At 36.1% G+C, this 26,824-nt stretch overlaps 1 protein-coding gene across 12 annotated transcripts in view; it reads right to left on the reverse strand.

Annotated features, from left to right (window-relative positions):
- grid2 (glutamate receptor, ionotropic, delta 2) overlaps window positions 1-26,824 on the reverse strand; it is a 460,579-nt gene that overhangs the window by 7,126 nt on the left and 426,629 nt on the right. For all 12 annotated transcript variants that reach the window (XM_044111473.1, XM_044111478.1, XM_044111477.1 and 9 more), the window contains one exon: window positions 8,608-8,848. In XM_044111473.1, coding sequence (XP_043967408.1) covers window positions 8,608-8,848 — 241 coding nt within the window. The remainder of the gene's footprint in view (window positions 1-8,607; window positions 8,849-26,824) is intronic.

Below are 26,824 nucleotides of genomic sequence, written 5' to 3' on the forward strand. Positions count from 1 at the left end.
TTTATATTTTGCATCCAAAGAGTTGGGGGTCTTTGTAACTTTTGTGACTGTGATTCAGTGTTCAGTCACTGAGCATTTTTTATGTTTATTACAAAGACTATTTAGTCTAATCCCTGTATCATGAGAACTTGTCCTGCACATATGTGTTTTCTCAACTATGCAACATTTGAATATGCTTTGCTGTATTTTCATTTATTTAAAGATCCCATTGTTTGGAGGCTCCCGACCCCAACAACAGAGATGAATGTTACTTTGGAAATCGCAGTTTTAGCAGCAAAATACATCTTCTAAGTTCATTCATCTTCTAAAAAAAACTAACTTTACTTTGGTATTTTTCAGAGTTAGCAAAAGAGATGGCAACTTATTGTGTTCATTTGACAGGATGTGATTGAAGTGCATAAATACACAGTTTTAGCGTGAATCATTGAAGACTTTTCCTTTGTAACTGGGTCATTGCTTTATGTTTTTAAAGTCATACTAACACCAGAATGAATCACAACTCAGCATTAAATGACTTAATCAAGCAAACAAACAAGCAATTTGGTTTATGTTCAGGTACAGGTTTAAAAGTGAGTGAATGAGCAGCCAATCACCAAAGAAAAACTCTGAAAGAACAGAAGGTCATATGAAACTGGGCTCCTTGGAAGCACAGAGTAAAGAAACCAAGATTGAATGAGGAAATTATATTTAGGGTACAAAGGTTTTCATATTTCTTCTTAAAGATCCTAAAATAGCTCAAATAACCTTTTTTTTTCTTTGTGCAGTACCCTTTTCAAACATTCCTCCAAACTCCTTGTTAATGGTATCTATGTTAGCTAACTCTGTGTGTGTGTGTGTCCTGTGAGTGTTGATGCAAACTGTCCACGCCAAGAAGCAGACCCAAACATTCCACAACACAGAAGCACAGCACAGACACAAACATTGTCACATCGCTAAAGGTTAAAAGCAGGTAGCACAGCCTTGTAGCAAACATCATGAATGTAGAGGCATGTAGAGAGACATAAACAAAATGTGCATGATTTAGTTAGATTTGGAACAAACACAGAGACACAAATAGCTCATCTGTATTAGAACTGAAACAGAGGTTTGTGAGTTATGTTTGCAGAAAGCGTGTACGTATGGAAGCATATGGGGCAGCATAAATTTGACCTGATGATCCAATGGATAAATGCAGTTATGATTCTTTGCACTGACTACAAAATAAAAATAAAATTACATTCATCCTATCCAGTGGATTTTGTTCACTAAGAGTAATAAAACCTCATCCTATATTGTGGCGGTGAAGAGAAGGGATGGGCACAAATGGAAATCTGCCCGTTGCTTTAAAGAAAACTAAATAGAGAGCAAAGATTCCAACAATGAGCTCCATGACATGGAATAGTTTTTGCATTTATTACACCAGTGCAAGCCTGAAATGATAGAGTCTGAGGGCTTAATATTTGGCAGTAATGATGCATGTGCATGCAGGTGTGAGGGCAAGCTCGCTGGTGTGTGTAACTGTTAAGAGTGGCGATACAGAGATTGAGAATCTGTCATCTTCAGGGAGGAAAATGATACGTCTCTGACTGTCTATTTGGAAATCATTAGCACCGTAATTGCAGTTCTTTGTAAACAGTCCAATATTTTGTTCAACAAACATCTGCAAAAGGTAGGAGAAACCCATTTGATAATCACACTGACAAAACTACTTACAGAGTTGATCAATCTTGTTTAAGGATTGTGAATTTACTGAAAAAAACAAACAAACAAAAAACCCAACAAACTTGCAGACAAGCAAGCACCGAATGATCCATCAAATTCCTTATCAAAATACTTTATATACTGTCTTTTTTTACTCGATGAAGTAGCTCACAGAGTTGAGCACTGAAAGCAGTCATCATGCCAAGCTTGAGTTCCAAGTACATCTTTCAGGTGCTTGTGCATCATATTAAGTCAAGTTCTCCAGAGCCAGTGCATAAACTCCAGGTTGACAGCCTTCCTATTTTATTCAAAGCTTGTAAAACCACACAGAGAGCCATATGCTCTTGGCTCAGTGCAGTGATCTTAAGTGGTTGCAGCATTTGCAGAGGCAGTGCTGTGAGTGACATCTAGTTCTCTATTTGAACTGGCAGAGAGAAAAGCATCTGGTAAGTTAATTACACGCTTTATGGTTTTCTTTACATTATTACCTTTTGGAAGCAAGATGACTTTAAACCAGACCTTCTTCTGGCCCCAACTTAAGTCAAATTGCATACAGAGTCAGAGATTTAATGCAGTTAATAAATTACTGCATATGCAATTCATCTGATTAGTTACTCTGAAGCTGATTTAGAACAGCCTCAACCCCCATCTTTGAGCCAGGAGGTATTCGATTGGTCTCATTTGACTAGCTCCTTTTATGCTCCCATTGACCATCATTGCAGCTGGTTACACATGAGAAATAATTTGCACAGATGGTGATTTGAGAACAAGGTAGTACATTCCCACTGCTATTAGATATGAATCAGCAGTTTTATACAGCAAAAATATTTATACCCTGAACCCTAAACTTTAATGTATCATAAAATTATGCATGGTTTTCAATATTTTGGGCAAATAAAGTTCTGAAAAGCATTGCCTGGATATGCAATCAGCTGTTTGAGTCAGCACTTAGTACAACTACCTTTGGCTTCAGTTCCAGCTGCAAGTATTTCAGTCCCAAATAGTTTTCCTCAAACAGAGACTGAAATTTTTCACAACTTTCTTTTGCAAAATAGATCAAACTGAGTGAGAATGAATTGAGTGTGTCTGTGAACATCAGATTTGAAGTCTTACAAACCTCTGAGACCTTCGCAGAACAACTGGAGTCTTGGTTAAACTCAAGTGGAATATTTTTACCAATTAAGTGACTTCTAAAAGAGATTTTATATGGGGCTGAATACAAGTGTGCACCACACTTAAGATTTTTATTTGTATAAAACTACAAAGTTATTCACTACTGTATGTTGCCCTATTACATAAAAAAATCCCTCAAATACACTGGCTATACTGGTTGTAACACAGGAATATGTGTAAAAGTTCAAGGAAGAATGGAAACTTGGCATGAAACAATAAAATTGTAGCCAAAGTAAAAATATGTTTGTAAATGGAATTTTCCTAAACTTGCTTTTATCAGATGAGTGATAGAATTTCAGATAAAGCATTTCTTGCACTGAAACAATCACTAATTAAATGAGTCACAACAACATTTTATTTTCCTTTGGGATCAATAAAGTATTTTTGAATTGAATTGAACATACATAAATAAAGCCTGTCTGCGAGCTATAATGATATAGTAAAGCTCATGGTGTACAGTTGTGGACAGCATCTTCACAAAGCATTTCATGTTACTCACTCTGTCGTGACAAATGTTCACAGCGGTTGTGTAGCCTGTGGAAATAGAGACTTTGCGAGAGGAGCTCAAATTTCACTGCATGAAGTATCTGTGCTTGTTGGACTGTGGATTTTCTGAATGCTGCACTGGTTGATGCAGCCTGGATGGTTCCCATGTCGGCAAAGCGGAGGTGGGACAGGTTTTCAGATCTAGTTTAATCATGCGACGAGCCCTTCTGGCTCAGTGGTTGCTCTCAGGAAACCGCTGTGTGTGCCAACATCAGTCGATAGGTCAGAGCTGTGGTGGGGTGGAGGGTATATGTCACGGGTCAGTCATCAAAAACAACCACTGACTGAGCCAACGTAATTTTTACCATGGGAGCACAAAGGGGAGCACTTATAAAACTGGGTTAAAAAAAGCATATTTGTTCATTTCCTATATATATATATATATATATATATATATATATATATATATATATATATATGAATTTTATTCCCTAAAGCATAGACAGCACAATAATTATGTCTATTATTAAACATCACACATGTTTGATATTGATAGAGGATGCGTGTGGAATTCTAAAATAGGAAAATGTAGCTCCCAGATCAATACCAGTGATTTTTCTACCCTTAACTGCCTGCTACCTTGATGTGCAAAACCTTGAACAAGAACTACAAAAAGAATCAAAGACTAGCACCATTTAAATCCCTGCTGTCCCTTCCATTCACTGACGAGGCTCCACTCCCGCACTCAGTCTGGGGTTGATTCCGCTGGCTGCTCTTCCTGGTTAATGAAGATAGCAGGGGGCGGGTGTGTTTGTTTGTGTTGAAGTCGAGCCACACTGTGCTTAACATGACTTTGGGTTCAAGCGAAGGTTTGGTGTCTTTGTGCCTGCTCAGTGGCAGACACGACTACTGGTCTGAATGACAGATTAAAGCTGTAAACAGAGCAGGGGGCTGCAGGTAGGGGGTATATGGTGTATTTATGTGTGAAGGGGGGAAAAAAAAACTGCAAACAAGGAGATGATGGCAGGCAGTTGTTTACTGGAGCTGCATTTGACGCAATGTAAAATACTGACCTTTTTTCTTCTTTTATAAACACTGAACTTCCATCCATCAATATGTATAAGTAGAATTAAGGTTAGCTGAATAAAATTTACACTAAAGTTAACCACTAGGAGAATCTGTGGAAAACAGGTACATAGTAGCTGTCTTTTGGCAAAGATGCATAAGAAATAATTTTAAGGTGTTCAAGTTACAACACTGAAGAAAAGGTTAAAACTGACTAAACAAATAGTTAGGAGCAATACAATTAAAGGTCATGCACTAGATACTGGACTGGTGTGCTTTGACCAGATAAGAGTAGGGTCTGCTGTAAAATGAAGGCACGTGAAAATCATCTCACACTCACGTCGGCTAGGTTTTCTTCCAAAACCTTGGAAAACTTTGTTAAGAGTTCAAGACCGCAGGAGCTCAAACAAGAAGAATTACCATACGGAGAAATTAAATAAAAAGCTTGTGGCTCTCACCTGAAAACTGAATTTAGGTTATTATTCAACAGGATAGTGAACATGTGGAAAGCAACACAGAAATAGTTCAACAGACACCAAATCAATCTTCTTTCATGTCCACCTCAAGTCTCCACATTTCATTTTTATAGAAAAGCTTTTAGATGAGCTGAAGAAAAAAAAAAACCCTAAGTGAGAACTCAGGAGTCTGAACTGTCTAGAATGATCATACAGAAAGTATTGGTCAAATATCGCTCTCTGTAGATGCTCCAACCTTGTAAGATGTTATACCAGGAACTAAGCGCTGTTTAATTGTATAAAATTTTGAATATGTGGGTACTAATAGTTTTGCTATCAGTTCGTTTAAAGAAAACTAACTATTTTTTTTAACATGTCTTTTGTTCTACGTAATAAAAGGCCTCAATATAAAAGATGGGTATGTATATGCTATTCAGTCTGTATGTTGCTGGGATAAAAGCTAACATTTAAAATTCACATGTACTGCAAATGAAATAACAACCCCCAAGGACATTTAATAAAGATATCCAAGTTCCTAATCCTTTCCACGCAGAAGCAGATTATTCCTTAGACTGCAATATGGAAGAAATAAGAAAATCTTCCATGTGATTTGTCAAAGAGTCCTGTGCCCACTAAAGTGATCACATCATATAAAATGTATCATTCAAATCACAAACCTAACATTCGGTGGCAACAGCAAACAAAAGCAATTTCAGCTTGCTGTGTATTTGTGCACTTAATGTCAAAGGGCTGCTTTAGTCTCAGCAGCAAAAATCACTGAAGGATTCACCTACATTTCAGAAGCTGTAGTAAAGTCATCCTGCAATTTTTTTTTTTATGATTTACTGGAGCCCACTTATTTAATCATTTGTAACGAAAGGATAATAGAGTTTTCCTGCTGAAACTTTCTCCTAAATTACTTGCCAGATGACTGGGGTTATTGGTCTTTTATAATGAAAAGTAACCTGATCGGTCGTTAAATCATCCCCGGCAAAGTCGCAATTTCCATCTCTCATCTTTGTGTAATTTTTCTAAATGAATGTTCATGTCACTTACAATCACCAAAAAAAACAAAAAAAAACAAAGATTAGATGGAGCACATTTCTAGTACCTATTTTTAGAAGATAGGATCAAAAAGAGTCTATTAAAAATGATGTGTGGGATCATGAATATTTACCCCCTTTAAACCTCAAAATCAGGAATAAAGCTTGTTCGACCATTCAGAACCCCGTCTCTCTGATTGACAGTGCTATTGGAATTAGCACCAGCAGTTCAATAAAAAGGGAGGAAACGCTTCCTCATTAATTCTCTTAAGCCATTATCCCCAATTTAACCTTGACCTGCTGTTATCAAACTGCTTCCTACGAGGGGAAAAAAGCAATTGTTTGAAGCGGAAGTAATTCACCTGATGGCAAAAACATTTTCCGCAAAAAATTTATCTGTGCTGCTTCATGTGCTGGTCCAATTTGTTGCAGTCCCATAAATGATTAACTCTAAACCAGAAGTGAAAATATTATTTCATACATAATTACATTCCTTTGAGTCTCTCGCTGGCATGCTGTGCATATCAAATCTGTGACACTTTTGTGCAATTTTGAAGTTTTGATTAAAGTTATTAACATGAACCCGTTTTCGCCCTCTGTGTTTTGGAAAACATAGCAGTGGGCCTGGGGGGTAAATAAAAGTAGTTGGTGTTAGAGGGGAAGGTTTAAGTAGATTTTTTTCTCTGGTTCAAATAAGGACAAACTTAGAAGACAAACTTAAAAAATAATTTTAAAAACTGATGAAAAGTGTTCAGAGGCTTGTGCTGGTACGATCTAAAGAAGAGCAACTTCATATTCGACTATTTGGCTTTCTTACTGAAAATATCACCTGACAGAATGATGCAGCGGATACAGCTACTGCATCACAGCGGACACAGGGCTTCCTACCAGAGGAAGACGTTACCTGAGTTATTTTGATTGCTTCAAATGACGTCCCTGCTGAGGTGATCATCAGTACATAGCCTGATTACATATTTCACGTGGTGCAGCTGCTAATTTACGACGACGGAATGCTGCTGCTGTTTTGGGAGGGACAGACGTTGATATAGACATCTATGTTTAACACAGTGACTCAGTAGTTTTGACTCTTGCTATGTTCCGCTGCACTCCAACAGGCCCTCAGGCTGCTTTGTATTCTACTTTCAAAGTTACCCGCATCCGCTATTCTCAGACAACACTGAGCTCATGTAACAAATAAAGGGTTGATTCATTTGTTTGTACTCGCATCGTTTCAGATTAGTCAACACATTAACCACACAACTAATTAAACTCTGAAAGAGGTGGTATTTTGCAAGAAACTACTTACTGTAACTTGATGTTGAAAAACTGGGAAATAAACGATGATGATTTAAAACTGTCAGCTGAAAATAATGACCCCCAATGCTCAATTTAGAGATGTTCAATAATCAGTGGGGGAACAAAATGCAGATGTGGCATGATGAATATTATTGTCTCATATACTGTGCTAGATATTTGCTTTGACAAATCACTGTCAGATAGTGATGTAATGAGAATTAAAAAAAGGGGAAACGCGCAACTTAAAAAATGAATTCCTTCTCCAATTAGGTTCAGTTAAATTTGTCGCTTAATTCACTTTAACCCATATTAGTTTTTGGCAGAGGGAGTCCCTTCGGTTAATCACTCTGATAATTTAGTGGTAACTCTAATGAACAAACAATTAAAATTAATAACATGACAGCACCCTCTGTCAACTGACTGTCTCAACAAGATGGGGGATTGTTTTGGAACGTGAACTTAATCCTCTGACTTTGTTTCCTCGAGTACATGAGATCAGCTCTTGGCATGTCAATGAAGAGCAAATATAGAGCTTGGAGGGAATTGGTGTGTATTGATGTTTCTCAAAAAAAAATTAGCTCAGGAGAAGGAAGGTTGAAGATATCTTTAAAAAATTCACATTTTTTTACCTCATGCAAGATCAACAATTACAGTAGTTGCTTAGAAAAAGCTGGAAATTGTCCACTCATCTATTTTCCCCATCATTTAAAAATTTTCTTTTGACCAATATCCCTTTTGTATTACCTAGGGTCTTCAAAAAGTGTGTCCAACTTCTGAAGTTGCTCTTCTGTCAAATAGCAATTTTGTTTTGCAGTGTTTTACTGTGATTTTATGTGATAGACCAACATAAATAACTGTAAAACAGAAGGACAAATTCACAGTTTACCAGATGTCATTCAAACAAAAATTAAAAGCATGGAAGGCATTTATAAAACCACCGTTCCCTGCTAATACAGCTGCAGTATTTTGCAGCAGGTCTTCACTAACTTTCCATATCTAGAGACTAAAACATTTGCCATTCTTCTTTGCGAAATAAGTCAGGCTGAAACTGGTTAGATGTAGAGCGTCTGCAAACATTGATTTGCAGCTGTGCCATATCTTTATATTTCTCAGGCGATGCTCTAAACTCCTCCACACTTTTCTTCTACCCCCTTCCTGGTGAGATCCTTGGACTTGTTGACTATAAGTTCTTTAATAAAGCTCCATGGCCTTTATAGAGCAGCACTACTCAGATATTAAATAAGACACGTATCTTGTTCTTGAATTTCACAATTATTTGTATTGGTCAATGACATACCATCCCAATGAAAAACATTGCACCTTCGTCGGATTCAATCTCTATGACTTCTTTTTTGGCAAGCCTATTTTACTACAGTATCATTCCTTTTTACGGTCATTCTCTCTCATACCTCCTTGGAGGGAACTCTAGATCCCTTCCGTCGAGACCACCAGCTTTCCACCATAGCAATGAGGCAGGAGAGAACCACGCCAGCTGCCAGGACGCAGAAAACTCCGGCAAAGCTGTGGATGTCGAGCGCGTTGCCACGCTGCCGCATCTGGTCTGAGCTGTAGAGGTCACATGGGCTATCTTTGGGCCACCACTTGAGTTTTAGGATGTCCATGTCGCCATTCTGTTGGAGTTCCAAGATTCTAGGAGGCAGGAAAGAAATGGAAGTGTATATGAAAAGAACCAATAGAGACTACAAACAAGCCTATTTTGAAAGAAAACATCTGATTTCTATTGAAACAAACACAATGCATAGAAGTGAATAAGCAAGCAGCAGAATTCAGATTACAAATAATCAAGTAATTGATGAGACTTCAGTTGCATTTTTATGATTAGTGGTTAAAAACAGCCAGGGAAAATAACTTATCTGCATAAATCATCTGCACAACACCCAACACTGCAGCTTTGACTGCAGCTGTTGTAACTCCTCTCCACCATTTGATGGCAGTGTTGAACAGCTGAAATTCTCCAGGATCCCCCAATACCCATATTGGGCTGTCAAACTCATTATGGCTAACATTAATATGTTTTGCAGCACAGCACAAGTACGCTGCCACAATGTCATTATGCAGCTTAGCTTTAGTCACACGATTGATGGCTTCAGAGAGGATACAGCTCAGAGGTTGATGGGGTCCCTCTGCTAGCCTTCAGTTTATTATTTAACTGGGTTGTTCGTTTTGGTTTGCAGGAGAGCTGCAGATGCAGACACTCTCAGAACAGCTTATATTTAATAGGAGATCTGACATGAAGCGGAGAGTGGTACATGAAAAAAAGGAACACATAAAATGAGAAAAGAAGAATATAATGCCCTCTCAGACGCATTCATAATAATACAGACGGCTATAATCCAGCGTGAGCTACTGAGCCAGCACACTGGCTGTTAATGCACAAAGGGAGACACACTCTAAGGCATCAAGTCACAAACTTGATTGCATAAATGTCCAAGCAAACCTAATAAGGATTCTTCCATGTTTTCATCAATGATTTGTAAAACTTCCTGGGAGCGCATTCCTCCTTTAGTTGCAGTGACAAAAAGAAAAAAAAAAAAAACAGATCTGTGCTCTTTAATTTGTTTTTCAGCTTATGCAAAATACATGGAAAATCAGCGAATGCAAACAAACCCTGCAGCCAACTCATTTATTCACAACAACTGGAAAACCGTGGATCATTTTGACATGAATCAGACTCAACCTACCACTTTAGAATCAAAACTGTCTCATTCAGAAATGTAATTTTATCACTTCATAAGCTTTTCTGTGTGGGATACAACATGATTAAAACAGAAAATTCATCATAATATTGACTGTCTTTTGCTTGAGCTTTGAGTAGATAAGCTTGGAGTTTATCTAATGTGTTTATGATCTTTTTCTTTAATATTCCCAGATGCAAAGCCAGAGTGATCTGCATTGTCAGTAATAATGATAAAGTCAATAGAAAATATATTATGGGGTGTGCTGTTATGATACTGGAAGTGAGACTCAGTCAGGGTCAGTCAGTCATCAATCCATCTTTCCCACTCTCCCTCCTTCCATCTATCCACCCACCCTCACACACGGACCCCTACATACACACATATATATATATATATATATATACATATATATATATATATATATATATATATATATATATATATATATATATATATATATCCATGGGGGGCAGGTGAGAGACTGGTAACATCCTGGACAGACAATCAAAGGACTGCATGTTCTCCCACAGACAAATATATACATGCTAAGTTCAATGAGCAAGTTTGGTGTGAGTGTGCATGCATGATTATCTGCCTTGTGTTTTCTTTGTTGCTCTTAATATCTTATAAAATAGATAGATGGATATTAGGATATAGCATTAAGATTAGACTAGGTTTCAGTTTGTGTAAAAACACCAAAGGAAAAATGCAGACAATCGCACAACACAGAAACCAACTACTCCCAAAGTTCATAAGTCTTTCTACATCTCAGACTAAAATTAATAAAATATTTAAAGTGGTTCTTACAAATAAAAAAACATCTATAAATATGTCTTTAAGCAAACAATGTAATTGAACTTCTGAAGAAAATGCTGTCTGATATCAGTGTAGAGTAATTATCTTATTGCAAACTTTGGTACAGTAAAGATGATGCATTATTGTAAGCACAAACCACTGTTACAGCTTCTCCAGTTGATTACTTTGCCAAAACTCAAAAGTTAAATTTTGTCTACCGAGGTGGAGTTACTCTTATGACTGGGAATATCACTATGCTGAAACTATCTTTCAGCTTTATTTCCCAAACATGATTTTCTGAGCATCTTCTAGAAGACAGTCCTGAATCGAGTGTTTAACAGGTGAAGCTCACCAAGTTTCAGGGACATGATTAGACTGATCAATTGTCAGCTTATATTGTGCAAATTCTTAACACATTCAGTGTGAAATGGCCTTTTGACGATGATTTAAGACACAGGTGTTCTCAAAATATTTGAATATAATATGCTTAAAAAGCTGATTTGTGTCCTGATTTCTTCTTAGTTGAGCCAAACTACTCTGACTTTAAAGCAGCAGCAGAACATAGCATCAGGAATTCTGGTGTCGTTCTGACTGAAATAAAATTTGATTTATAACAGACTCACTCTGGGTACACCCTTGTCTTCTACAGTTTAGCTTTCAAATCATGAATTGATACCGGTATTCCCCAAAGGACTGAGAGTCATAAAGATGTGTTGTTCCCAGACTCAGAGGAACCTCAATATCTTTCTGGGTTAGCAGCGACTTTCACCACACACCTCTCCCATGGATGACATTATTGCCCATGTCTTTCAGACAGTGGAGCCGTGAACACTGACCTTTACTGAGATAAGAGACTTGGATTCCCTTAGTGGGTTTCGTTTGATCTTTTGAGTGGTTTTGAAGGATATAATACATCTGATGGCCTCTGAGGATGTTGTTGCTCTCTGTGGATGTGTAGAGCTTAAATGCCTTTGATAACGCAATTTAGAAAAACAGAAAACCAAACGTTCAAGTAAACCATTAGATAAAAACAGAAATTATTTCCAAATCAATAACCAATAAGACTTTTATGAATAGACAAAAAAAGAAAAAAAAAAACATTATCACTTCAAGATTAATAAAACTTGCCATTCAAAATTTTTGTACAAGTGGATGTCTTTATAGCTAGATATGTGTATGGAAATGTATGAAAATTTAAACCTTTTGAATACATAAAATCCATTAACTTTAAAGTTTTACATTTTTTTCATCAAAAGCTTGTTCATGGATTGTTGAGAGTGTTTCTGTCTGAGAATAGTACACACATCTACTACTACTATTACAAAAAACAACTCATGAGGTTCTAACATCTTCTTTTCATACTTCTGCCTTATTAGAGTGTTTAAAATATTAGCATATTTCTGTTTAATCTGGAAAAAAAAAATAAAAATACCCTGTCGGTATGTTTCAGCACCACACAGCTAACCTGATCTCTAAAATTGATCATGCACCCTTGCCAATTTGGTTCTAGTGAGAGTATCACAGAGAGATTACAGACAAATTTATGTGAGTTCAAACACGATTGCTTTTCCCTCAAAGCAACATTGGGCTTTTACACAGTTCTGACCTTTTTATCTGTCAGTCTGGCAACAGATGCTTTACACACACACACAAACAACCCTGTACTCTGACAAACAGCTTCACAGAAAGACATTTTACATGCACTTTAATGAGATGGAACACAAACAATCCAAAAAGAAGACATCCAAGGTTTTGTCATAGTGTCTTATGATTTCTTGCTTATAATTTATCCATCTTCTAAAGAAGTCCAGGCAAGGTTTTTTTTTTTTTTTTTTTTCTGTCCAAATAAGAGCATAACTGCATGTTTGGGGGAGCTGCCCATTCATTATCTCTACTCATAAGCTGACTGAAAACAGATTGTCATGGAAAAAAGATTTTGTGACACAAACAGCAGCCGATTCTTGTTTCGTGCACGTTAGAATTTCTGAATATTGTTATAGCCTTTTAATATGTGAGTAGTCAATGACTGAAGCTGGATTCTGTTAAAAAAAGTTCACTTTTGACATTTGCAGGGGGAAAAAAAGCATCAGTCATTATTAAAAATGGCAATATTTTCAGGTGCTGAAACATAATGTCACAGTACAGGAAAATCTATATGATTTTGAAGGGCTACGAGTTTAATCTACAACTCATAAAAGACAGATCAAAAGGATGTCAAGCTACACCACAAACAGGAACGAGTTAGACGAGATAGATACGAGGAGTGAAACGAGCATTCCAAATACAGATTCCATCCTCGGTGGAATTATTTGGGTGTGTCTAAAGCTTCATGTATCATTAACGTTTTTGAGAGAGGACATAGCAGAACAGATTTGAGATTCAGGACAGAGTGCCTCCACTCAGCCCTCTATTACGACCCTGTCTGCCAGTGTAGCTCATCATCTATCATTCTGCACTAATTGGTCTATCAGAGTTATGCAAAGGCTGCTTCCCTGATGGGCTCTTGAATCAAACCAGAACACTTACATACACTGACAAGAACATAGCTGCTCACACACATATTAGATCCTTTTACATTTGTCTCACTGGTGTTACCCTGCTCACTGATTTACAGAAAAAAACAAAGAGGACAATAATGAGAAAAGTGTGGCTGATTTTTAAAGCTCTACACTTCATAATATCAAAATGTGCTGTCCTGCCAGGTGCATTTCTCCCCCAATCTCCCTTGAGCTGATTGAAGGTGGTCAGTAACATATTTGTTACAATCTGATCTTTACCATGACATTCATACATCTAAAAATCACAGTTTTTGGATGCATGAATTGTTGTGATGCTATTTGTCCTTCAAATATGATGTGTGAAAAGAAAAACCTCAGTCTTAATCTCACCCAACCAGACCATACAAACATACTATTCCTTCAGCAGTGGAGTCCTACAGTGTGTAGAAACTATAGTGGATTTTTGCTTTATTTAGTCTTTAAAACTCTTGTACCAGTTAGCTCAAGGTCTTTCTAAAACCTCTCTGAATGTTTCCCGGCCATCAGAGAAATCCTATTATTATTAGTTTGACTTCATTGTCACAAATCCTGTGAAGAGTATCTAGTTGTGACTGGGCTATTGGGAAATTACTATAAATATATATATATATATATATATATATTCTTCCTACTTCTGGATTACGATCCCAAAGGGGCTTAGTGGAACATATATGTCTGTAATCAAATCCATAAGTGTGTTTTGCAACAATATAATGGTAATAGTCTTGAGTTGAGACACATTGTTGCCTTTTCCCAATATGACATGTTTCTTTTGTGATAATTAGGTAGAGAGAAACCTTTTATAAGCCACTAATCAGGACTAAACAAGCAGCTATTATTTGCCACTGAAGGGTGATAGGAGTGAACACACAAATTTCAGCCAATTGATATTTTTTTATGCCCTTATTCATCTCCTTTTCTGTGTTCCATTCAGAATCCCTGTTTCATCACACTTTTTTGCACATAACTTAATTTATATATTTGTTCCAATTTGCTTGTATGTGTGTGAATTTCACATCATCAGCCCCATTTGAAAAAAAAAAAAAAAACACAACAATTTATTCAATACTTTTTTTCTGCATTATTTCATTTAGAATGCCAAGTCTGGTGTTAAAAAAAGTACATATTATATTATACAGTCCATACATTAAAAAAAATGTTTCTTCCATAAACCCATTGGACAATGCAGTCAAATGCATAAAAGTTGTGCTCAATGGCGTTAAATCTTTATCTATATTTCTGTTAATATTTTGTATATGTGGAAAAATATAATGCTGTCTTGAGATCTCCAGTATTCCCCCACACTCCCAGAAAGAAACGGCATTCTGGAAATGACAATGGCGCACTGACAATTTAGAAAATGAATTATTCAACATTAACATTAATACTTATTATTTAAGGCAAATTTTATATTGAAACAATTGTCAAACACATCTTTGTTGACTAGATTTCTCTCTCATAGCTAAGTTTTCACAGCTAAATGGGTTTTGTGGGTGAGTGCACCAGAGAAAGTGAGCATGTTGATGTTCATTTTTTTTAATACACAAAAGCAGTTAACACGGTTCTCCATTTGTCCCTATGCCATGGCTGACAGGCAGGATGAAAGGCCACTGTGCTCTGCCTGACAAAAACACTGGTTGAGTCAAAGGGTTCCTGCAGTACGCCATCTGTCTGGCTTTCTAATTTGGTTGTCGCTGTGTCAGCAAAGAACCCCATCTTCTCTCAAAAAAACAAACAAAAAATCCTTCCCCACACAGGCATGAAAACTGTGACAGGTAAACAGACAACAACAAATGTGAAAACCAGGATTACCTTTAAAGGCCTATAAGAAAGATTAAGGCAAAATTTATCCTCCATCGTAAAAACAATGGGAAAAAGTGGAAACCATGAAAACTTTAAAACAGAAAAAAGCAAAAAAGTTACTAGTCATTATTTAAACTGTCTACATATCTCTCACCAGCTTTGTACATTAGTCTAGCTTCCCCATTTTACACTGTTTATTGAGGTTCATGTTCAACTAAAACATATATTTTATTTTCTCCGCTATCTTTTCCCTTTAATATCTTTTAATGTACGTGTCTAAATTCTGCTTCTTGTTCTATTTTTCATTTGCACATTTCTGTTATTTCCTTAAAGGGGTAGTATTATGTATTGTCTAGGCACATAGCACCATTTTATACCGCAATCAAGTAATTATGTTGCTCTCAGTTGTTATAACAATGCTGTATATGTCACACATAACTTGAAAGAAATTTTGACTTCACAATTTCCCACCTTGAGATTGGCCTCTGTCTGTTTAAGAAGCTTCTGCTCTTTCCGACACGCCCCACTTCAAGGAGGAGCTTTGTGAAAATTAAGGGTACACCAATAAATCGACCCTGATTTTTGGAAGATCAATGATTGGCCAATATTTACATGTGAAGATGATCTTAGACACCAATCTGATCTACTTCAGCAAACGTCTAAAAATCATTACTCTGCCGTGAGAGAGGTTTGCAGTTAACAATAGTTAACCCATTGGTGTCAACTCAATGACTTTCTTGCTATATTTAGCAACATTTTAGATAACAAAAAAACAAACAAAAAAAAACAACAAAAAAAAAACAGTTATACTCTTAAAGTACAAGAGGCAGCAAAAATATCAGATTTACATTAGCAGCAAATGAAATGCTTTCAAATAGACTGAAATGTATGCCATAAAGAATGTATTAAGAGTTATTGTCTTACATTGTAAAGCAAAGTGCATGCTATAGCCTCAGTATAAGATGTCTTAAAGTCTCAGGTCTTTTTCTGTGTAACATTTGTCTTATATGTTAATAGCTATACAGGTAAACACCAGTGTATTTCCATTTGTAAAGGAACATGAACATTGTATGCAACCATGGATTACAGACATGTACTTATGTCTATAAAGCAGCTGGTCTGGTGAAGGTGTGCATTAGCGGCATGTGTAATGACGTATCTTGTTTTAAGATGGTTGCATTTCCCTTTGGAGATACACAGAACAAGCCTCCCACTGGTCGTTAAAGCAAATGAGCATGGGTTACTCATGTGTTAAGGCGGGTTGTGAAGGTGTGTGCTCTTGTGTGCCTACACACTCTATTGCTGTCTCAACATTCTCTCCGCAGTAGCCGTTATTGCGTTTAGACTGGATGTTACCATGGCAACGCTATGGCTCCAGCCTTGATGGTGGGATGATCACACGTTATTAGTCATTTCGAACCAGCAAGAGGAAACATCACAGTGATTTGCATAGAGGACTAAAGGGCACTAGGCTAGAATGAAGGGAAGAAAAAGCCTGAATGAAAGGAAAACTGGTTTAAGACGGATGGAGAAAGACAAGCTTCACCGATGGAGAAAGACATTGTGCTACACAATCACAAAAAAACAGATAACTATATATAAATTGTGAACAAATATTTACAGAAGAAGCCATTTCTGTTTTTGTTCTATTTCAGGGAAGATACAACTGGATGGCTTGGTATTTTTATAACTGGCATCACCTTTAAAAGGACATCATCTGTCTGTCCGAAAAGAGGAAGATTCAAGAGGAAAACCTAAAAATCTATTTTTCACGCACCACCCTTCATCTTCTCATCTCTAAACGTTTTAAGTTCCCCCACATAACATGCTTTAATTTATTAAAATTTGTTGTAAATTATCTTTAATTTTTTGTTTAGAGCTATAATTTGTGGTTACCATAGAGTATTGCAAGTCAATTAACCTCTTTTGTTTAACCTGGAACATCAAGCACACAAATGAACATTATATTTTTTTTATGGGTAGCCCTCAAAAGCCTTCAGCACCATGTGTGTTGAAACATTCCTATGTTTCATGTTCCAGTGCTTTTGACTTTTATTTTGTTTCACACCAATCTCCAAATACATCTACCATCTCCACACACATGTACACACAAACAAACACACACATTACAACACTCATGGTAATCATTGTACATTTAACTGTATTTAGTGTACAACAGTTTTCATAACTTTAGCATATGCAATACAAAATAAAACAAAAAACATTGTCCAATTTAAAGAGGAAATGGTTTTGTCATCTTAAGTGTATAAAAGGACTAAATTTAAAGCTCTGTTAATTTGTACCTTAGGTGTCTTATTACATTTAATATTGATAATCTTCTTGTTTGCTAATCCTTTTAAAGTGATTCTACTGAGTTGGATATTTTTTTTCATCTGGGTATACTTTTTTATATATCTATAGATTTTTTTCTTATATTGTGAATTTGCCGATACCGTACCATCTTCTTTTTTTAAAACTATTTTGAATGTGCATGCTTACATTTACTTTTAATCTGCTGCTGGAACACACTATATGTCCCCCTGCGAGACAATAAAGGATATTTCTGTTCTTTGACTACCTGATTTCAGAGCAATGTTTTTTTTTTTTTTTTAATAATGTATTACTTTAATGATAATTTTATTAATGAGCTTTCATGGTGATGCAGTTGTTAGCACTATTGTCAAGCAGAAAAAAGGTCCAGGGTTCAAATCCAGGCCAGGGCCTTTCTGCATGGAGTTTTGCATGTTGTCCCCATGCATGAGAGAGTTCTTAAAAGGTACCCAGCTTCCTCCCACAGTCCCTAAACATACATGTTAGGTCAGTTGTCTAAATTGCCCTTAGGTATTAGTGTGTCAGTGCATAGTCGTTCTGCATTTCATGTGCAAGTCCTGTGTGTGTCTGTGTTGTTCTGTTATGTATGCCCTGGATGCTTTTCCAGGATGTACCCTTACTGCCACCCAATGAACCCCGGAGATGGTTTGTGCATGAGCCTTCTCACATAAGCAAAATGGATTTTATTAATATTTAATATCAGTCTTTAGATACGGATTACTATTTGGTAAAAATTAGACAGACTCCTGGTGGACACAACTACAAAATCAATATTTTCAGAGACATGCGATATATAAAAACAACTTAGCACCCAGCCTGTTTCACGAAGAGCTGCTCCTGCTGTTACAAATGACACAGGTTGAGTGAAAATGGCTTGTCAGGCAATAGCAAAACCATGTTTCTACACCACTGTTGAGGTATAGGGGAAAGTCTCTGTCTCAGGTCAAGGCTGCAGCAAAAAGAAACTACAGCAACAAAGTGAGTTTTGAAAGTCGGTTATCTCAGCACCTGGCAAACAGATTGTTGAGTCACTGGTATCGATCAGCTTCGCTTTCAACCTCTCGATATATTGGGGCTATTTTCTGCTACAGGACAGTAAAAATCTCACATATAGCTCTTTAAATGCACCATAACTCCAGATATTGTGTTGATTCTGCATTCTTCCCCAAGGCTCATCCGTAGGCCACCATAAATGAAGGTGATATCCCAAGCTTCTTTTTACTTAAAGTCTTATAGCAACTGTAGCAAGACAAATCACAGTACATAGTGACTTAGATGATTAAGCAAAATGTGAATTAGAAATGGCAAAATGAACTGAAGTGTTTTCTGTAAAAGGTGTCAAGGCATCTGAAGTACAGAGAATTATCTGTTATACAAATTTTATTTCCCTGTTATCTTGGCAGCAAAAAGTCCATTAGAGAAAATGAACAGTTGAATTTGTCAATAGAAGATAGATGGGAAGAGACAACGAAAGCAGAGGGAGAAGCTAAGTGAATTGAAAAACAGTAGAGTTTTGAGCAAGGAACTTCTGCAGTGTGTTAAGGCTGAATGGATGGCTGACAACAAACACACAGCTGTGGAAGGTAAGAGGAGAAATTAGAGGAGACTGGACAGAGGAAGATAGCTGGTAAGTGTAGAGAAAGAAGGAAAGACAATGGATATGATGATTGTCCAGAAGAAGAATGTCAAATAAAATGAGAAGAGAAGGAGTAAAGAAGGGAACGAGAGACAGAGGTGTTATGCTAAAATGGGTTTCTCGCGCTGCAACGGCCGCTGACTGTCAGCTCCTTAAATGAGAACAACACCGGGTTGACAGCTCACTTAATCGCTCAACAAAAAGCTGGCAGCATCAGCATTCTTAGGCTGCATCACTCGAGTTAGTCCTTCAGGAAAACATGATGGAGAAAATAATGTTCCTATAATAAAATATAAAAAGTTTTGAAACTTCTGATGAGAGCTGGGTGAGTTTGTGTCAGGGAGTGTGACTGAAATGAGCACTGAAATATATGGATAAATGCAAACGCTGATAGGTTTTTTTCCAAAGTGAAAGCATGGCTGTTAGAATTTCAATTACTCTGTATAGGTTAGAGTGACATACTGATTATTAGTAAGGTCAGGCTTTACCTCAAGATCTTTGCACAAACATGCTTGTCAGGGAAACACCCTGAAATATGGGTAAGTGCAATAATACCCTGAGTATTGAGGTCATTCTACTGAACTGTGATGCATTTACTTTGTATTTTTGGTCATTCTGCCATGGCCACCCTTATAAATGAGGTTTTAAATCCCAGCCTTTTCTGAATAAATAAAGAAATAACACATTTCTGGCCTGAATCACTTCAGCCATTTTGAAGGCAGTGCTGTTGGAAGCAGAAAACTCAAAATACACTAACGGTGTCTCCTGTAAAGTACCACTGTCTGAAATTATTCTCCACTTGCCTCAAAGAAAAGCAAAATCTGAAGCACTCTGACCAGCAGTGACAGTTCAGAACCCTAAAGTCTGAAAAGTCTTTTTTTTTTCTTAACAGAGTCCTAGAGTCAGTCATTTCAGATAAGAGAAACCCAATTCTCGCAATCTTAGTGCATACCAATTTATTTGTACTTTTGGTGTCAAATAAAAGAAAAAGAAAAACCAAAGAGGCTTCATCGTTGGCTTTTCTTGTCACAGACTGAGTATTTTTCTCTAAAAGGGACAAATTTGTAATCTGTCACATTAAGGAGATTAGATTCTAAAGATTGACTAAACCATATTTCATTGAAACAGCAGTTCTAGTAGCTGTTTTGAATAAACATTAAAGAAAACATCAGTAAACTGTCTCTCACATTAGATAAATTTCAAACACATCAAATGTCATGCATATTAAGAGCCCTTAAAGACAAGCCTGGGTTGAGCTTTTATGAGCCATGAAGCGGCTCATAAAACACATCAGCATGATGGTGAATATTTGCTTATTTTAAATTTAAACCATGGAACATTATTCAAATCCTGTCAAGCAAAGAAAGTCAAAGATGAGACAGTTATACACGCTTCAGTATTTTTGTAGTGCTATTCAATAAGCGTTTACTATAAAAGAAACAAAATCAACAGAAATTTTGACCAACTTTGATGTTAGCACCCATTTTAACAGTTATCACAGGTTGTGAGTTATTTCACTACTAAAGCTCTTCCTGTATGCACTGCTCATTTGAGGCCTACCCATACATTTTTAACAATGGTGAGGTCAGAACACTGCAGGGGTTATGGCAAACCCATCAGAATGCACCTCTTATGGTAGCTCCGGGAACTTTGAGGTGTGCTAGACATCATTATTCTTTGACTAGCAGTACCTTTCATCTTTTTCTGTAAACAGATAGTGTTTGCCTCCAAATTGCACTTTAATTACATCTACGCTTCCCAAGACTTTCCAAACCCCTCTAATGTATCAACACCAAAGAAAGACTGACACACCAGTGTGCTCAACTGCTGAAGAAGCCTCTGTTATCAAAAATAACTACTTACTGCACATTAATCAGACAGACCAGTTTCAGTTTTCTTCTTTTGTCATTTTTTTACAGCAAATCTTGTGAGAATATAGCATGTGATTTTTCCACCATGATATGAACATGGCAGCAGTTGAAAAGTAAGCATCAATTATCTCAATCCTTCTGTTCTTAGTAAATAATGAAAGATATTTCATTATTCATTATAATAATGAAAGATTTTTCATTATTTACTAATCATCATTTTTGCTTATAAAATTTTGTCTAAAATCAGACCATACTTTAGAAAAAATCTTACCTGATTATAATGGTAGTCTTATGTATAATGTGATCTAAAATCAGACATCACGGTACCTCCAGCCTTACACATGCACACATTTTGGAGCTTTGTTACATTAGGAGATACTGATAGAACTAGCAATCCCAGAAATGGCGCCATTAACCCATTTACAAGCACAATCCACTCCAGACATATTTCCCAGTAGGGACAATGAAATTTGTCAGAACATACAATGGATTACATATGTGAGCCCATTACTCACTAAGAAAAATGGTCAAGTGACGCAAAACAGAACTGATTTCATATCACTTTCATATCATATGTTTTATCCGGATGCTGTGAGGTGTGCAGCCAGCTATGGTGACCAGTCCAGAATGATCATCAGAAACTTGCAGGAATTTAAACAAAAAGATGAATGACAGTTGTTGTGTATTTACTCTATGACTTCAGACAAAACTCGCTTTATTAAGACTGTTAATTTTACTTGCACTTCTTGTTACTTCCATGATTGTTCAGAATCGTTTGTGCATGCAGAAATATCTATTAATTTTGACCTCCAGTAAAAAATGAAACAAAACAAAATAAAAAAAAGAGGACAAATGTTAAAACCCTGAATGTCAGGTCCTTTTCCAAAGCTCCTGACCTTTCAGTTAACAATGGGACACAAAGAAAGAAGAAAGGTTATTTACCCTGGGGTCCTTGGTCCCATGAGTAAAGTTCGCAAAGCTTAATTATTCCAATTAGCGCTTTCAAGGTCCAATGTCATACACTGTGTCAGTAAAGTTTTCAATTAAGCATCATTAAGCCACAGTGTGTGGGTGAACTGGAATCCATTATCAAGCTGAACTATGAGAAACATTGCACAGAAGTACAACTACCATTAACCACCATTAAACATTTCAAAAGTAGAAGTGAGACTGAAGTAGATATAGAGAACAAAAAAAAGAGAGAGGAAGAAAGAGTGAGAAAGAGAGAGAGAGAGAGAGAGAGACTGATGTTGTTAACAGGGATTAATAAAGATTTATTGAATGAAAGTGTGTGGGCTGACTTTGACTATGAAAAATTGGCAAAGGACCATCTGCTGAGAAATGGGAGAGCCAGACAGTGAAATAGAGAACAGGAAACACCAATACCTGGAAAAGCATTTATGATTTTGTCTTTTATAACAATGTCTCTGTTAATGCCTTAAAAAACAAACACAAGAGCTGCTATCACGCTATCATGTTATTGTCATGCAGTAAGAAATTTATGTTGTCATAGGTAAATGACCCAACAGCATGGTCTTCTCTTCCACATTTAACAGGCAGGCAAATCCACAACACTGATATCTGGTGTCTCACATCCATGAGGCGCAATCTATAATCACAATCAATAAATTTAAATATCATTAAGGAAATGTTCCTTTATTTTACTAAAGGAACATTATTTTAGAAACCCATTAAGTGAATTCATTTCACACATATTAACATTTCCAACCCTGTATTTCTCTTAATTCTGATAATATTTTGCATACAGCTAAGAATGACATGTTTATTACCTGATTAAAGATTAATATTTGCAAAAGGTACTTTTGATCTGACAGTGTCACGTCATTAGAAAACATATTCTAATTTGCTGAATGTGACTAAAGCATACATATGCTAAAAGATTTATGTAAGTGCCAAGCAAATGTCACAGCAAAGAAAACAGTCTGTGGTAATGAACATTTTCTTACCTCAACATGCTAAAATGTTCGACTGATGACATTTTGACCTGCTTGTTCATTAATTTAAGTACTTGATCACCCAGGGGCAGTCGTAGACTCTAACACTTTTAATTGCAAATGCTCAGCTAACACCAAGTATGCAAAACTAAAATTGAACACTATGAATTTTACATTGGTAATAAAAATACATATGGACAATACAAAACAAGTACACATCACATACCTATCTTACATTACAATTGAATAAAAGAAAAATAAGAGACATAGATAAGGAAAATAAAATAAAAACCCTGACAAAAATGTCACAACTCAAGTCGATACTTCGTCGGCATCATGGGGTGACAAACAGTGGCACAGCATGTAAAGCAAAAAGTAACTTTTCCTGCAACTGATGTATGGGAAACATTTCTTCAAGGAAAATGTTGCACTCTGATACAGCTCCAGGATGTCAATTATTCTCTTAACACAATATAATAGAAGGGCACCAGGCACTTTGCAGGAATATTCACAACAGTGCGACACAAACTGCAACGAAGTTAAACTGCTGGATAAAGAAAGAGCAGCACAGTAAGAAGCTCTCACAATCCAGAGGAATGACTACTGCTGCTCTCTTCTCATGAGACACTTTTCACTGACCACATTTGTTCACACAATGAATTGTAGCACAATTATATAATCTATACCTCTTTTTTTATGAAAGCCACATAAACACACAGGATTAACAAATAGAATCATTTCAGACAAAGATAAAAAATGTATAGTTCCCACACAGTTTCCAAGTTCAAATAAATTTTTTTCAGACTGAAATGAGCAAAGTTCTTGGTCAACTTTGATTTAATCCAATGATTTATGTATAAACAACAATTGTCATAATCCTTTCATTGTAGCCATTTCATCTTAGGTTAAATAAACCAATTGAGTCAACTCTATTGTAACATGTTTTTCTTCAGGTCATCTTTCAAAGATATCTGTGTACATTGAAATCTTCAAAGACACTGTTAGCTCAAATCTCAGACTCTTAACTGATGTCAAAATACATCAGATTAATGCATTTATGTGTTTAAAAGCTCTTAACTGTTTTTACACTTTCACTACTACAGAGACTCTATTGTGTCACAACTTAAGTTAAGAGTACATGATAAGCTTTTAAACTGAAAGTCCTGTTCAACAGATTGTATTTCTACATGGGCAGAGGCAGCTTAAAAAATGATTTATTTCTGGGTTCTTCAAAATTGTACATTTTGCAAAGAGAGCTTATTCAATTCATTAAATCGTATAGGTTTGCAATAACCAAACTTTCAGAAGGAAGTTTATCAGGGGTTATTTTAACCGTTTCATCTTTACGAGACTTTCTAATACAAAATCTTGCCAAGCTATTAAAAGCACCACAAACAGTTTATGATCTATATACTGTGTCTTCATTGAGACTCACAACACCTAAATTTCCCTTCAAAGCAGGCTTTAGTAGAGAAGTACTTTCATATTAGTGACAGATCACTTGCTGAATTCATGGTGTGAAGAGGAAATGAAATGAACACGAGTGAGCTAGGGCTACAGGGGGAACAGTGAAGAAGGTATGAATGCATGCCTTCATCTGAGACTGAAACGGAGGCTAGTCAATACATATTAAAAGTGAAGGTGATGGAAATGAATGTTTGTTGTTATTGTATACATATTTGCACCCAGTCTCTCAATTTCACTTCCATAAAAAGACTGATAAAGTTAAGGAATTCTGTAAAAGCTGTAAGTGCATCAAATCCAGACAAAATCATGAGAAGATACTGACATGAAATCCAAAATCCAAAATGGAAAAATAAAACCAAAACAATCTTTTCAGATAATTTTTTTGAATATGTTTTTGATTAAATATTACCCTCGCCTTATCCTCAAATAATAAAGAGTAAATCCACTCTGGCTTCCTGAAGGTTCAAATCCCTTCACTATGTCAGGAAATTAAATCCCACAGTCTAAAGCCCCTTTTTTACACAATCACTGGGTTTTACATTGTTCTGATGGGAACTGAACATGTCAGTGTCATATGTGAATGACTTCAAAGATGCTTTTTGTCATAAAAGCATCTTGAAGTCTTTGTAAGTGTGAACATTTCTCATCACAAATAGTGCCATGCTGTGAAAAGAAAACAGTAACATTATTAGGGTATTTGTAAGATGTGTTTTCTAACTTGTTTTTGATTTGAAACATTTTGAATTATTCTTGTGATGGAAAAAAAATTATTCAGAAAGTTTCTTCACTGAATGAAAAAAGATGGAATTCTCTAAAGAACAGAATGAGAGAAGCTACTTCAATTTTACAAAATGTTAGTGGAAATATCTTTAATACTTTATGAATTATCAAACTTACAATAGAAGACTAGATCAAGCTTCAAGAAAGAAAACAAGATCATTCTGTCCCAGAATTCTTTGAGCTTTTTCTTTCAAAGTGACACCTTGTGCAAATTACCTAAATAATTTGGGCCTTGATTCCTTAGAATTTGTGCAAATGAACCATTTAGGATTATGAGAGACATCAGTCTACGAGAACCATGTACAGAAACCATAACCTTTGGAGGTTTTTTTAACTACTGAAATATACAAACATGCCATTAAACACTGTGAAATAGCAGTAACCTCTTTACAGATTTATTTAGTTTTTTTTCTTTCATTCTTTTCTCAAACTTAAATGTTTTAGGTCATCAAACCTAAAATCTGTATATTCTATAAACCCATATTCTATATTATAATAATAACTTTATGAAAAACAACATAAAGTTGTTAAAATCTAAGATTTTAACAATAATATGAAGAAATAAAGATGTTCAAACCAAAATGGCCCTGGTTTGAAACAAGAATTGTCAACTGAACTCCACGCTTGGTTGTATTTTGTAACAACTGCCATCAAAACTTTGAGAAAAGTCACAATGAGCACTTTCCATCACTGCAGAAAATATTTATCCTACTTTTTTGTTATAAGTCAATCACATTGTAGACTATACCTCAGTATCTTTATGTCTTTATCTGACTTAACTCAGGGATTTTACCTAAACTGCTCCAAGAAGCATTGTTTTTGTTTTTGTTTTAAGCCACTCAGAGGTGAAAATGCTTGTTTTGTCAGGAGTCTTGTCCTTCACACTGGCACAGATTTAGATTTAAGGAACAATTACTTTATTGTGTTTGGATATCATTTACTCAAAGCACTGTATCTCATCTGATTCTTGCTCTCTGTTCCTTTTTAATCCAATTTATGGTAGAACAAAGCATGGAACCAGTCCAAGAGGTCAGAAAACCTTCATCATTTACTGCTCTTGTCTTTGGGGATTCTTAAGCACCATTCATGTTCCAATAGTGTATATTTTATTACCAAAAGTGCTTTAAATCAATGCTGAAATACATGCAATACTCTGGATTCTCTCAGATCTGCCAGTGGACCCAAGTGAACTGTCCACTTGGGTAACACCAGGGCCACCAGTTTTGAACATCTCACATACCCAAGTTACTGACTTCTAAGAATTTTTTTCAGATAACAGTAAACGTAGACATTGCAAACTCACAGTAGTAGTGAAAAAATCAGGTAATAAAGATTTGCATTGGCAATTCCTTTGACCAGAACAACTTTAAAGGTAAATAACTGAATTATGACTTTTGCAAAGATCCTTCTACAATTGTTAATTTGCCAGTACACAACAATACCAAAAGATAAGGCATTATTATTTGCTTGAAGGGTCTTTGATAAATACCGGGGGGTACACTAAAAAAAAAGGCAGTGCATTCCTATAATTGTGTTTGCTCCTTCATGGCAAGACTTAAACTTATAGTGGAGGTACAGAAACCTCCTGCATAAAAAGGTAAATGAAGACTGTAAGGAAACATTCTTTTCATATTTGTGACCACCAAATAATGTCAATATCAACATATATGATAGAGGTGTGAGAGGAATCAACAAAAAATGCTGCTGCTTTAAAAGATTGATATAGACATTAATGCTTTGTACCCAATGTGT

Source organism: Gambusia affinis, linkage group LG03 (genome assembly GCF_019740435.1).
Source record: "Gambusia affinis linkage group LG03, SWU_Gaff_1.0, whole genome shotgun sequence".
NCBI classification, from domain to species: domain Eukaryota; kingdom Metazoa; phylum Chordata; class Actinopteri; order Cyprinodontiformes; family Poeciliidae; genus Gambusia; species Gambusia affinis.